The sequence below is a fragment of the Pyrus communis genome, chromosome 10 (assembly GCF_041283825.1).
Source record: "Pyrus communis isolate YQ-2024b chromosome 10, ASM4128382v1, whole genome shotgun sequence".
Taxonomy (NCBI): Eukaryota; Viridiplantae; Streptophyta; class Magnoliopsida; order Rosales; family Rosaceae; genus Pyrus; species Pyrus communis.
Window position 1 is genome coordinate 8,176,136 of NC_142574.1, and position 14,304 is coordinate 8,190,439.

Consider the following 14,304-nt stretch of genomic DNA (forward strand, 5'->3'; position numbering starts at 1 on the left):
AAGAAACACTTCGAATTACACTCCAATGAGTAAGGCCTATTTTGATAGGAAAAAAAGAAGAAGAAATTATGAGCCGATTGTTTACCTCTGACTATACTCGTACAATGGCGGATGATGAAGATGATGTTGATTATGGATATTAAATTTAAGTTGTAGTTTTTAAATTTAAGTTAATGTTGTTTTCGAATTTAATTTGTAGTTTTAAAATTTAATTTGTCGTTTTTAAATTTTAGTTGTAGTTTTTAAATTTAAGTTGTTGTTATTTTTAAATTTAAGTTGTTGTAGTTTTTAAATTTAAATAATAAATTATGTTTGGCCTTATGATCCTTGGTTGGAGACGGTTTTTTGTGACAAGGTTAAAACGAGCCCTCTAGCCCTTTGACCCTCGGTTGGAGACGGAGGCAAATATGGCCTTGTACTATTCATTAAAATATTAATATCTTGGAAGACCAAAGGTCTAAAGCGAGCCTTCTAACCAGCTCTCGGTTGGAGATGGCCTTAAGCAACCAAAATGGGCTGCTGACAAAGGGTATAAACAATGCCCAACCAGGCCATTTTGGGCTTGGATGAAATTATAGTGGTGGGCCAAGTCCAAGTTAAAAACTTATTGGTGTGGGGGTTTTTTTTGGGCTTAATATAATTCAGTGATGAAGATTCAAAATAAAGTATAGAGAAAAAAGTTATTTAGCTATTTAGTACTACAATTTAATGATATTTTTTTATATTTTTAAGTGAGAGGTCTTAGGTTTGATTCTCAACAAAGACAAATTTGAACCACATTATTGTTAGCTTATTGTGAGGCTGGGCCCACCTTCTCTGCTTAGTGTAAATAATATCGTTTGTTCAAAAACATATTGTGAAAGAATACATAACTCTGTAATTTAAGCTTAATCTACTATGACTTAAGTCAAGATTATTTAAAAGGAAAACTAATTAAAATGCATTGAAAACTTTGAGTTTTAACGAAAATGACAAAATAAAGGGTAAAGTAAATAGCATCAAGATTGACTTTTTAGTGTATAAATATGGTTTTTTGTTAAAATAAATAGTACCGGAAGCTTTATTTAAAGTTTTTTTTATTTCAATGAGATATTGTGTACTGGTTGTCTTAAACTATTTTTTCTTCTAATATCCTTGACTTTTTTAAACTCTTTTTCCAGACTCTTAAACTGAACTTTTGTTGCAATTATAGGCAAATTCAGGTTGTAGCTCTCCTTGTTTAATTAAAAAACAAAGGGAAATGGAGGCTTTCAATTTGTCAACACGTTGGATATGAGAAGTTGATCAACAAACAAACGTCCGAAGAGGTCACAAATATTGTTGGGATTTCAGCATCCAATACAAGCAGATAGCTTGTTCCAACCACTGTTTAGGCTTATGCTACCAAAAATCCACCTTTACTTTTTGAGGTCATACCCAACCTCACCTGCACTGCATCTGCATGTCTGGGTTGTTAGAAAATGCAGTCACCAAATTATTCATTTTTCAAAGAAACAAGAGAGAAAATCTGCATGGAAGAGTTTGTCTCGCGTGATAAAAGGAGAAAAGGATAAGACATAGTAAGGTCGAATTAAGTAATAGGTCTGGCTACAATAGTATGTAAGATTTAAACGTTGTAAAGATCCATTATATCCTTATATATCAGTTTTAACATGAATTTTCTAAATCACTAGTGATTCGTACTATGACTGCGTCACCTGTAATGACAATATGGAAAGTAGCTCAACTTCTTATAAGCTCATGCAAGGTTCCTCCTCCCATCGGAATTCATTCTCAACATAATGAGAATTCCTTTCCCCTTTTCATTTTGGGAATTATTTCTAACAAGTTTAAAGAAATGAACACATTATTCTAATCAACTAATTTAATATTCATTAAGCTGCATTTTTCTTCTGTCTTTCTTTTCGAGCAAGAAAATGCAGTCATGAAACTATTGACTTCCAAGAAATAAAATCTGCAAGAGTTCCTCTCTCATGAGTCACCACGAATGAGATAAGGATAAGATAAGGTAAAGAGGCAAACCCAGACTTCTAGTTAGATTAGTAATAATAACAGAAAGGAATGCTAATAAGATCTGATGACTGGCATGTTCTCTAATTAAAAATTATTTTGTCTAATTAAATTTCATTAAAACTTCGATTGAGAGAGGGATTGCTGAGTCCCAATTGATCGTGTAAAACTAGCAAGGGATGGATTACAAAATGTTTAAGAGGAGGAATTAGAAATGTACTCTATGCACATCTTTTAATTATTGAAATATCTCACATCCAACGTATTTTTGAAAAAAAAAGTGTTTAAATATCTTAACCTCGCCTCAACTAATACCAAGATTTTTTATGATAAAACTCTATACCTAATGGATTGAGCATGTGGTAATTATAAAGCTAGAGATAATATCGATGTTGTTGGAAGTGGGTCTTTGGTTCGTCTATCTGATAATTCAACATGGTATTAGAGCCAGAGAGCGGGTCTGCGTTGTACTGCCATGTGATGGGTGTGTCCTCTTGGCCCCGCGTGTAAGGTGAGTCCCCTTGGCTCCACGTGGTTGTCGATATGTGGATCTCCCATGTGTGACCTAGTAATTGGGTCCCATGTGAGGGGCATGTTGAAATATCACACATTAACCGTATCTCTGGGAAATAAGATTTTAAATATCTTAACCCCGCTCCAACTAGTATCAAGGTCTTTTGTGATAAAACTTCACACCTAACACCTGATGTGATAAAACCCCACACCTGACACCTAACGGATTGTGCATGTGATAATTACAAAGTTAGGGATAATATCAGTAAGTTGGTGATAATATCAGTGTTGTGGGAAGTGGACCCTTGACCCGTCTTTTTGATAATTCAACATTAACTAAGTAGCTATATAATCTCTTTTATCTAATATTTTGTCACCGCTTGACTCTAAGACTTGAAAATTCCTAACATAGCCTTAAAAGAGTCTCTTACAATAAATGGAGGATCTATCCCATCTTAAGTGTAAGAGAGTGAACACATTACTAACTAGCTGATTTAATCTTAAAAAAACTCTAAAACACTAGGAAAAAAATTTATTCTTTAAGTGAAAAATAATTTACTTCGGCAAGGTTGATTAGATTAAAATTCTTTAGGGTGTCCTAACTTATTTTTCACTTATGTGACTGAACCATAAACAATTCTGTTTAGATTATAATAGCCTTCAGTGTGCGTTAATTACTTCAATAATTTTTTTTATGACAAAAAAAAAAATCAAATATTTGAAGTAAATAAATAATATTCGAACATGATAGAAGAAATCCTTTATAAACCAATCAAAGCAGCCGAATCCAGATAATAAAATCGGTCTTTCAATTTCCATTTACATTCTATTGAATTTACATTACGAATAGAGAAAATACTATTTAATAGACAACTTATTGAATCACATTATTACTAATTTATTGTGAGATACTAATTTAAAAAATTGTATAAAAAAATGTACAAAAAGAATTAATTATTAAAAAACGTTGTTTATATGATAAAAATACACATGCATTATTTTGAATTACTTTTGAACTTTTTTGTTTGGGAGACACTTCTGTTCACTTATTTTTAGTGAAGGCTGTGACTCTAAAAAACACTGTTCAAAACAGTATTGACTTTTTATATAGGGATTAGGATTCTCTCCCCTTCTCTTTACATCCCCTTCCATCCCCTCCTCTCACATTCTCTTATTTTGTTTTTCTCTTATTATAAAAAATTAATATAAGATGTTGACATGACTTAACCGTAACCATTCAAATAAGAGGGTAGGGAAGGAGAGGAAAAAAAAAAAGAGGAAAGAATCCTACTCCTTTATATAGAGATTTGATTTATGTGAGATTGTTTAATTAATTGTTTCAAAAAATTGGAGAATCCTATTTTGTCCATGTGGAAAGAAATCCATATGGTCAACAAACTTGTTCTCTACTTAATCGAAGGAGGTCATCAGTGAATGTTTTGGCAACCAACAAAAGATACCAATCTCATCAAAATGTACTTGGAAAGGGATCCTCTCCGGATCCGTTTCACTTGATTCTTCTCATTAAACAATCTGGATTTTTAAAATTTAATTCAACGGCTAAAAATACGGACCCATTTTAAAAGTTATAATAATTTTAGCCGTTTGATCAAATTTCAAGGATTCGGATTGTTTGATGATGATGATTAGGTGGAAGGGATCCGAAGATATCCCTTTCCAATGTACTTGACAACATTTTTGATATAACAATATATTTACACTAAAGAGCAGATGAATAATTGGATGAAACACGTCATTACAAAATTTAAAGTTGAAAAATTTCACTTACAAGTAAAGAAAATTACTATTATACCATAAGACTAATTGGCAAAGAAATGATTCCTAAAACATGAGAAATGATAAAGACACACCCCTTTAAGCTTCTCAAATACCCTTATAAACATTTTAGGTCGAATATGATCAACTACCAAGAATACCAATATTGTCCTCAACTTAACCACTTATTACTAGGTGGGGATCTTATCACAGCATGCCTCGTTGATATTAAAAGTTACGAAACACTCCACAGAGCAAGTACTTCACCAAACTCCGTCTACCATTATAAATGCAATGCCAGTTATTCCTCACCAATCTACAAGACATGCATCCATACAGCTACCTTGAAGACCACCTCTCATAAACACCGCTATAAATTGGTTAAAATTTATTGCATTCAGCTGACTTAATCTCCCCCACCGCCACCTCTCCACCTCCATTTCTACTTCTGGTTATTAATTACCGGTCACATTCACCAGAAGCTAGCCCTTCCACCTTCCATTATATTTGTTTCAGAATCTCAGTTCTTTACTTGTAACCAGCTTGAAATCTCAGTTGGGTAAAAGGGTCCATGGATTTCATAGTGAAGGTTGAGGAATCGAGGCCGGCCGCCAACGGGAGGCCGGCGGCGGGGCCGGCGTATCGGAGCATTTACGCTAAGGATGGTCTCATGGAGCTGCCGGAGGGGTTGGAGTCTCCTTGGCAGTTTTTGAGGTACATTATCATCCCATTTTGGTACTTGCTTTTTTTTTCGTGTCTTGTTAAAATTTGATGTGCGTTATGGATCAGAATAATGTACTTTAAATTCAGTGTCACATTTTTCTGTTGAGGGCAGTTGAATTGAGCTTGTTGTTTGTTTGGATCCTCAGAAAATGGACAGACAAATTTCTCAGGAAAATGTAAATATATTTATTCCTCGTAGCACTCACTCATCAGATCGAAATCAAATTAATAGCAGAAAGGAGAAAACAAAAAAATGGCCCATGCAGGTCTCGAACCTGCGACCTTCGCGTTATTAGCACGACGCTCTAACCAGCTGAGCTAATAGGCCAGTTGATGATTACGCTAGTATAATTAATAATAATTCTATGTTTTAATCACCATATAAAATCTGATTCGAATTTCTGCGTGAATTCATGGCTGAAACTCTGGTGTTACTTGCAGTGACTCTGCTAAGAAATATCCGAGCAACCCAATGCTTGGGCGGCGGCAGGTCACCGACACAAAGGTAAAGCTTCCGTTTGAGCAAAAATAGCACCAACCCATTGAAACCCGTGAGCTAATTTATTTATTTATTTTATTTGTTTTTCCCAATTAAGATTATCAAAACCCAATTTTTAATAAATTTGTTTATTGGAAATGATAGGTGGGTCCGTATGTGTGGCTTACGTATCAAGAGGTTTATGATGCTGCGATTCGAATGGGTTCAGCCATCAGAAGCCGCGGTGTCAATCCTGTAAGTCACATGCCAATTAAGTATGCATGCGGTAGCGCTCAAATACTAACTAGTTAGTAAGTTAATACGGCGCTAAGTTAACCCTGAATACATTAATGTGCTCCTGTCTCATGGTTTCATAAGTTATCCATAGTTTTGATGTGATCTATAGTTTGCTATGTCGAACTAGTACTATTGTAGTTGAGAGTTGATGTAATAATGGTACTGAAAATAGTTCTAATAAAAAAGAAAGCAAACTGAGATTAGTCTCATGATGTTTTTGTATCTTTTACACTTTTACAGGGAGATCGTTGCGGTATATACGGATCAAACTGCCCCCAGTGGCTTACTGCAATGGAGGTAATGCTTTGTTTCGCGTTTTCATGATTGGATGTCCGTGTTTATGCATTCCATTCCGCGAAATGCATGCTAATATTGACATTAAATTCTGTGACTACGGTTGAATGACTGTGATGTTGGGGACTGAAGGCGACTTTCTGGCTTTCTGGCGTAATGCTTGTATGTTTTGTTGATGTTTTGCAGGCCTGTAATAGCCAAGCCATAACATACGTTCCACTCTATGACACCCTTGGTATGTTTTTCCTTCTCTTTTGTCAATAGAACTTGGTGTGTATACCACCATTACTTTCAGAATACCTTTATATTTTCTTCGTTAATATCATTTCCACGGGCAATTCGACTTTTGATGATGGTGGTTGAGTTTGATTAAATATAGCTGATTAACTTGTCACGGTTGTTCGTGTTACAGGTGCTAATGCAGTTGAGTTCATCATCAATCATGCTGAAGTTTCAATAGCTTTTGTTCAAGAAAACAAACTCCCTGCTGTAAGTGTGCTTTCTATCCATTTCCTTAAGTACAAATGCACAAGACTATTGATGTCATATAGTTTGGTACTAAAAGCATCCTATCCAACTCCTTGGTTCCAAAACCTCAGATAAATACAAAGACAATCTTACTTTTGGATATTTCTACCCTAAATAGTTTGACGACCGTCTTACTTAATTTCCCAATACATATGTGGTATTTTAGTTTTGAATTTCAGTTTTTTTCTTATATGTTCTGATGTCCTGCTCATATGGTAATGCTTTGCGCAGGTTCTGTCATGCCTTCCAAATTGTTCTACCAATTTAAAAAGTCGGTCATCTTCAATTCCCTGAAGGTTTGGAATTTGGGGTGCAATTGCTGCAGATTGTAACTCAGTTATGCATTTTCTTTTTACAGCAATTGTCAGCTTTGCAAGTGTTTCTAGCGCTCAAAAGGAGGAAGCTGAAGGACTGGGGGTATCTTGTTTTTCTTGGGAGGAATTCTCTCAGTTGGTAAGTTGTTTATACTTCTCTCTCATATAAATTCCCTTCGTTGGTAAAGGATTCGCCAACTTATTTGTCAATTATGTAAAATGACCTCTCCACACCTTTTCTCAGGGAAATGCAGCTTGTGAACTACCTCTGAAACGGAGGACTGACATTTGCACAATAATGTATACAAGTGGAACAACTGGAGAACCAAAAGGTGTACGTATTAGTAATGGAGCAATTATGGCAGAAGTATTGTCTGTGGAGCAACTACTTTTTCTAACAGATAGAGTGGTAAACAACTTAACACGCTATTTCCTAGCCTTTTTATGATATATATTGCTGGAGTTTCCAAATTTGTGTTTTTTCTGCCTCTCGAAGTTAAATTAGAAAAAAGGGAGGATGGCTCCCGGCACTTGGCATGCTTAGTTTGGGTGTGATTTGGTGACGGGCATTTTGAGGAGTTATATTGTAGCCCTTAATTAATGTTGTTGTGGTTGGTCTTTCCAAACAACTATTTAAACTATAAGTAGTAATTCCTTGCTAAGTAAGTCATATCTTATTTGAGCCTAGACCGCTTCCCCGCCCATCCCAATGCTACTTGAGCTAGAGCTCATAAAAAAGTCATCCGCTCATTCAAGGTTGCTCATTTGCAGAAATTTTTCTTTCCGAAGTTCTGTTACTGCAATATGAGAAATTATTTCCTTTTGCTAATCATAGTGCATTAAAACTACAATACTGATCTCATGAAATCAATTCTATTACAGTGTACGGAAGAAGATTCATATTTTTCCTTTCTTCCATTGGCCCATATATATGATCAAATAATGGAGAGCTATTGCATCTACAAAGGATCCTCTGTAGGCTTCTGGCGAGGAGTAAGTATATAAGACTCGTATATCTTTCAAAGTTATCTGTTTTCTTAAATTTCTGTAACTTGTTTCTGATGTGATTTCTTTCTTGAACTTGGGCAGGATGTCAGATTTCTACTCGAGGACCTTCAGGAACTAAGGCCTACTATGTTTTGTGGGGTACCTAGAGTGTATGATCGCATATACTCTGGTAAAATATACATCATACCGATCCCGATAAATTACTGTCTTTGAATTTTTTTAATTCTAAATATTTGGCTTAAACTTTGTGCTCGCAGGTATTGTCAACAAAGTTTCATCCGGGGGTGTATTGAAGAAGACATTATTCCAATATGCTTATAACTAGTATGAATCCTGAGAAGCTCCCCTTTTTGTTTGCGTTTGCATTCCTGCAATAAAACTAATGAAAGATTTAATTGACAGCAAGTTGGCGAATCTGGAAAAGGGTCTCCCACAAGAAAAAGCAGCACCTCTCTTGGACAAACTTGTCTTTGATAAGGTTTGTTGTTGCATCCTTCGCCATTCAATTCTTGAATAGCTGTTTTACATTCTAACAAAATGTTACTTGTGGTAGATAAAACAAGCGTTGGGGGGACGAGTTCGTATATTGTTGTCTGGTGCTGCCCCTTTGCCTAGGCATGTAGAGGAATTTTTGAGGGTCACCAGCTGCAGCACTTTATCACAAGGATATGGTATGTTTGAAGCATCTCTGCTTTATGTCATCTAGGAATGATATAGAGATTGTAGGAATGCTGCTGCTAGAATTTACCTAATTGACTAATCGACGTAGGTTTTGCAGTGAACTTATTTTTTAGTGCAATGGAAACAACAAAACATTGACCTAAAATGAATTCAATGTCTTCTTTGAAGAAGCTGGTATAAATTATTTATTGGTTGAAATATTAAGTGTGTTTTGAAAGTTCAGTTACGCGAGCTTCTACTCATCTGCAGTAGTTTTATAAAAGTTCCCTTCATGATGAAAAAGAACCTTCCAACAACTTGCTAAACTCTTTTACATGTAGGCCTTACTGAAAGCTGTGGTGGTAGCTTCACGTCCATTGGCAATGTTTTTCCTATGATTGGAACTGTCGGCGTCCCTATCACAACTATTGAAGCAAGGCTTGAGTCAGTGCCGGAAATGGGATACGATGCACTTTCCAGTGTACCCCGTGGAGAGATTTGCCTGAGAGGAACAACCTTGTTTTCTGGTTACCATAAGCGAGAAGATCTAACAGAGGAAGTCCTTGTTGATGGGTGGTTTCATACAGGTAAACTTTAAACAGTCAGCCATAAAGTTGTCATTTGATGCCCAATGTTTTGTCTTCTTGTGCAGATGTCACCACTGGACATCTTAGAAAAGTTTGTTGATGCTTAATTGTTGCATTGAAATGTGATGGTGACTTTGATTTTATTGCAGGTGACATTGGAGAATGGCAGGCAGATGGAGCAATGAAAATCATAGATAGGAAAAAGAATATATTTAAACTATCGCAAGGTGAATATGTTGCGGTAGAAAACATTGAAAGCAAATACTTGCAATGCCCTCTTATCACATCGGTATGTTGCTACTTGCTAGACCGGGCACAAGTTAATCATTCCTATACGTTAGAACCCACCTCTATTTGCCTCCATATATGAGTTTTTATTTGTTGGTCTTTGTAATTTGTGGAAGTTCCCTCTGGTTTGTTTTTTGATTTTTCTAAAGTTGTGAATTTTCCTCTGGTTTGCAGATTTGGGTATATGGGAACAGCTTTGAGTCGTTTCTTGTTGCTGTGGTGGTCCCTGACCCTAAGGCGTTGGGGGATTGGGCAGCAGAGCATCACTTGACCGATGATTTCAAATCATTATGTCAAAACCCGAAGGCAAGCAAGTACATTTTGGATGAGCTCAATAGTACTGGTCAGAAACAACAAGTATGTTGATAATATTTCACCCAATTCCCTGTTTCAATTTCCATGGCGTATATGTCAATGTCTACTCAGCTAACTTGGAACACATTCCTGCAGCTCCGAGGTTTTGAGCTGTTAAAAGCGGTTCACCTGGAACCGAAGCCCTTTGACATGGAGAGGGATCTCATTACTCCAACATTCAAACTGAAGAGACCACAGCTGCTTAAATATTACAAGGTATGCCTCCTGGTGTCGTTTTCTATCTACTGCCTTGTCCAACAAGTCATGACTGGTGGCACCTATAAGTACTTTTTAAGGGCCAACCAATTTTCCAAACACAAGCCCTGATATTTCTCTGTCGAGCTAATGTTAATTTATATTTTGTCGGAATATCATCTGCAGGACCGTATTGATACACTGTACAGCGAAGGAAAAGGAGCAAGGGTATGACAGCGATGTTGAAAGCTGTAAGCTATCGGATCAAACGTTTTTACCACAATTTCCCAAAGATATTATTTCTGATATTTGAGGAACTATGTGAGAAAATAGCGGGTATCTGCTACTCACAAAGACACTGGATGGGCGCGATCCCGTCAAGTTAGTTTGTGTGGAAATAAAGATAATGTAAAAGCTCTTATTCCCGATAATTTCACATATCTGCTACCCAGAGTGTATGTTTGTTTTATTTCCTTCCAAGTAAGAATGCATGATTTAGAGAAAGCAATTATCCTTCTTAGCTGAGGCTACTAGCACAGGCTTGTAACCAAGCAAAACGTTAAAGTGATTGATTGATTGCTTAAAGTCCAGCGTGGTTAGGTGAGGTTGAATAAAGCAATTCCTCTCTGATTTCTGAAGCCTCAAATGCTTGCGTCTACATTGCTTAGCATACAAGTAAGAGATGTTATGCATTAATTTGTGTTCCCAACCCAACCCAAAGTTCTCTGTTCTTTTGGTTCAATTCACATTGGAGGTGTGGTTCTAATGCTTATGTACTGTATCCCACACCAAAACAGACTCGGAAAAAAGAATGACCCGGGAACTAATTCGTTGCGAAAGGCGGTCCATACCGAGCTGCCAGAGCTTCAATATGTTGTGGTTACCCCGGTAAACAGGCGAGATCCATGTTCATCTTGAGACACTAAGTGTAGTGAGAGAACCTCGTTCCAACCCTACAAAGACAGAGATTTCAGTAGAGTAGAACACTAATAATGTTCTTTTTTTCGGTCCTGAACAATGATAATATCATTTGTACACACAAAACTGACATGTATTAAAGAATAAGAGCAAATGTATTAGTTTTATGTGAACAAATAACATTGCCCCAAGAACAAATATTCGAACTATAACTATTTTGCAACTACTAAATTAAGAAATGGCTCGTTTGTAGGAATTACAACAAGTACGGTTTTGTTTTTGTTATAGCAATAGCTGCGTTTTCTGTTGGTCGACGAGCCATAGCTTTTCATCAATAAATCCAAGCCAAAATTAAAACCAAAACCAAAAACCAAAAAGAAAAAGTAAAGAACCACCACGGGGTGGTCTAGTCATTGGGGTGGATTCCAAGCCCGTATTTTGCATGACACGTCATGGGTTCGATTCCCAGCATTAGTGAATCATACGATAGCGGCCAAGGGGAGGATAAAATGCTTCTGTGAGTCTTCTCGGCCCCTGGAAAGGTGGACTGCCGTGGAGAAGCCACCAGCCGGTCCTTTTTTTTTTTTTTTTTTTTTTTTTTTTTAAGTTAAAAAAGAAAAAGGTTAAAAAAAAAATGGTAAAGTAGGCGTAGATTTTACAACTACTTTGGCTAAAGCTAGTAGGTAGGACTGTCTGATGATCCTTGCCCTGCAAAAGTTATGTTTACTACCTCCTGGTTTGGGAGCTTCATTTGTTTTCCTTGTGAGAATACAAGCTTCCACCAATGTATATAGTGTGCAGTTGGATGAGTGTGCGGATTCCAAGCCCGTATTTTGCATGACATGTCATGAGTTCGATTCCTAGCATTAGTGAATCACACGATAGTGGCCAAGGGGAGGATAAAATGCTTCTGTGAGTCTTCCTGGGCCCTGGAAGGGTGAACTGCCGTGGAGAAGCCACCAACCGGTCTTTTTTTTTTTTTTTTTTACTTTTTTTAAGTTAAAAAAGAAAAAGGTCAAAAAAAAAAAAAAAAAAAGAAATGGTAAAGTAGGCGTAGATTTTACAACTACTTTGGCTAAAGCTAGTAGGTAGGACTGTCTGATGATCCTTGCCCTGCAAAAGTTAGGTTTACTACCTCCTGGTTTGGGAGCTTCATTTGTTTTCCTTGTGAGAATACAAGCTTCCACCAATGTATATAGCGTGCATTGCAGAAAGATGAGTGTGCGGGTGCAAAGCCAAGAGCTTATGCCTACCAACATAGCACCAAAGAGTGTAAACATGTAGAGAGAAGCTCTCCTATCCGATCAAGCCATGACCAACACAAAGAGAGACTTGTCGAAATAAGTTAGGATCTTTCGAAGAGGAAGCCACACTAAGTTTGTGAGCGTAGGAGAATAATAGGTCTCTTCTCAAAGCAATTGAGGAGTCAAGGACTCCTATCATTGCATTTTCTGAAATTTTGCATCCTCAACTTGGTGTTTGGACGGACTTTTCAAGATCCTTCAATGTACAGAGTTTTCAAAGAAATGAAAATTTCGGCAATTTTTTTATAAGGTGAATCACTCGGAAGTACAAAATCAGAGGGAAATTTTGATACTTCTCATACTTTTGAGGGATTCACCTTGTAAAAAATTGGCCAAAATTTTTGTCACTTTTGAATGTTCTCTACGTTGTAGGATCTTAATAAGTTCATCCAAACACCATATTATAGATGCATAGTTTTCAGAAAATACAATGATACAAATTTTGATTCCTTGATTGCTTTGAGAAGCTTTGACATATTAGCAAAGGTTTGGCAAGCTGTGCTGCCCACGTAGTACTGCTGGAGGATGAACACACTGGGAAGAGATATCGGAGATTATGAACATGGGGAAGATAATGAACATGGGGAAGAGATATCGGAGATTATGAACATGGGGAAGATTTTGAATTTTGTTTTGTGTTTTTTTTTTTTTTTTCCAGGTGTGAAGTTTGAAGCTTGCTGTTTGGTTCTACTTTTGTGTTTCTGTGGTTGGCTAGCGCTTTTATGTTGCCTCATGTTGGAGAAAAGGAAAGAGGAAAGGTAACAATTTACACTCATGAATTGAAAGTTGTAATTAAGTTGCATGTCGTTTCTTCTTTTGGTGAAAAAAATGAGTTCCTTTGCTATAAAAAAAGTGTATATATGATGCAAAGTACAATTGCCCAAACAGGGTAGACGAATAGTGATTATGCCAACAGTGTTTGATATTCCACCAGGTTTGGTGAAAGCGTCTCTGAACCCACCGGCTGCCCGGATGTGTTCTTGCAGCAAATAACCGGCGATGAGAAGACATTACAACATCAATCCAGTCGCCCCTCACAGTGTCCGCAGATAAATTAGGAGCAACCACTATAAGAAGAATCAACGCTCCCGGCAGTTCCAGCCAGTCTGGAGGTTATATATCATCATAGTTAGTGACCACAACCGTAAACAGAATGGGATTAGTAAGCAACAATTTTTGTCTAGATCGCCTGCTAATCAACCCCATCGGCTTTGTCAGTGGCTGCCAATATTCTCTGTTCTTTTGGTTCAATTCACATTGGAGGTGTGGTTCTAATGCTTATGTACCCACAGCAAAACGGACTCGGACAAAAGGATGACCCGGGAACCAACTCGTCGCAAAAGACGATCCATCCCGAGCTACTAGAGCTTCAATATGTTGTAGTAACCCCATTAAACAGGCGACAGCCATGTTCAACTTGAGACACCAAGTGTAGTGATAGAACCCCGTTCAAACCCTATCTCAGAGTTTCAAGTAGAGTAGAACACCAATAATGTTCTTTTTTCGGTCATGAACAATGATATATAATTTGTATACACAATACCGAGACATTTACTAGAGAATATAAGCAAGTGTGTTAGTTTTGTGTGTACAAATAACATTGCCCCAAGAACAAATATTTGAACAAAAACTATTTTACAACTACTAAATTAAGAAATGGCTCGTTTGTGGAATTACAAAAATTATGGTTTTGTTTTTGTTATAGCAATAGCTGCGCTTTCTGTTGGTCGGTCAGCCGAAGATTTTCATCCATAAATCCAAGCCAAAACCAAAAAGAAAAAAGAAAAAGTAAAGTAGGCGTAGATTTTACAACTTCTTTGGCTAAAGCTAGCAGGTAGGACTGTCAGACGATTCTTACCTTGCCTTGCCAAAGTTAGGTTTACCATCTTCTGGCTTGGGAGTTTGATTTGTTTTCCTGGTGAGAATAGACGTGATAGGATTTTTAGTACTTACGTTACTAAAGTTAAAATTACACAAAATACTTGTAAGAATACAATTTTGTTGTAGTAAATATGCTTTATACAAGATCGTTCTCAATAAGGATTATTTAAATAATT

General features: G+C 36.8%; 1 protein-coding gene, 1 long non-coding RNA gene and 1 other non-coding gene across 4 annotated transcripts; 2 read left to right on the forward strand and 1 right to left on the reverse strand.

The window, feature by feature from the left end:
- Nucleotides 1-4,508: 4,508 nt before the first annotated feature.
- LOC137728751 (putative CoA ligase CCL6) lies at nucleotides 4,509-10,476 on the forward strand. The gene is made up of 19 exons (XM_068467508.2): nucleotides 4,509-5,013; nucleotides 5,464-5,527; nucleotides 5,666-5,755; nucleotides 6,038-6,094; nucleotides 6,278-6,326; nucleotides 6,504-6,580; nucleotides 6,851-6,890; nucleotides 6,978-7,072; nucleotides 7,178-7,342; nucleotides 7,816-7,926; nucleotides 8,023-8,110; nucleotides 8,199-8,265; nucleotides 8,344-8,419; nucleotides 8,495-8,612; nucleotides 8,943-9,188; nucleotides 9,338-9,477; nucleotides 9,651-9,833; nucleotides 9,927-10,046; nucleotides 10,212-10,476. Exons 1-19 carry the CDS (start codon nucleotides 4,871-4,873, stop codon nucleotides 10,257-10,259), a joined length of 1,977 nt encoding a protein of 658 aa, XP_068323609.2. The 5' UTR covers nucleotides 4,509-4,870; the 3' UTR covers nucleotides 10,260-10,476.
- Nucleotides 5,277-5,350, reverse strand: TRNAI-AAU (transfer RNA isoleucine (anticodon AAU)). Its single transcript has one exon. It is a non-coding gene; the product is annotated as a tRNA-Ile (tRNA).
- A 1,595-nt stretch (nucleotides 10,477-12,071) lies between the features above and the next one.
- On the forward strand, nucleotides 12,072-13,929 carry LOC137728015 (uncharacterized). 2 transcript variants are annotated; one of them, XR_015952286.1, is made up of 2 exons: nucleotides 12,072-13,005; nucleotides 13,136-13,929. It is a non-coding gene; the product is annotated as an uncharacterized LOC137728015 (long non-coding RNA). The 2 variants fall into 2 exon arrangements; XR_011067908.2 differs by having other exon boundaries at nucleotides 13,182-13,896.
- Nucleotides 13,930-14,304: the final 375 nt, after the last annotated feature.

Coding starts and splice junctions, on each gene's coding strand:
- LOC137728751 (XM_068467508.2), top strand. CDS start 4,871: ATGGATTTCATAGTGAAGGTTGAGGAATCGAGGCCGGCCGCCAACGGG. Junction 6,891..6,977: donor TTGTTCTACCAATTTAAAAA/GTCGGTCATCTT, acceptor TTCTTTTTACAG/CAATTGTCAGCTTTGCAAGT. Junction 9,478..9,650: donor AATGCCCTCTTATCACATCG/GTATGTTGCTAC, acceptor TCTGGTTTGCAG/ATTTGGGTATATGGGAACAG.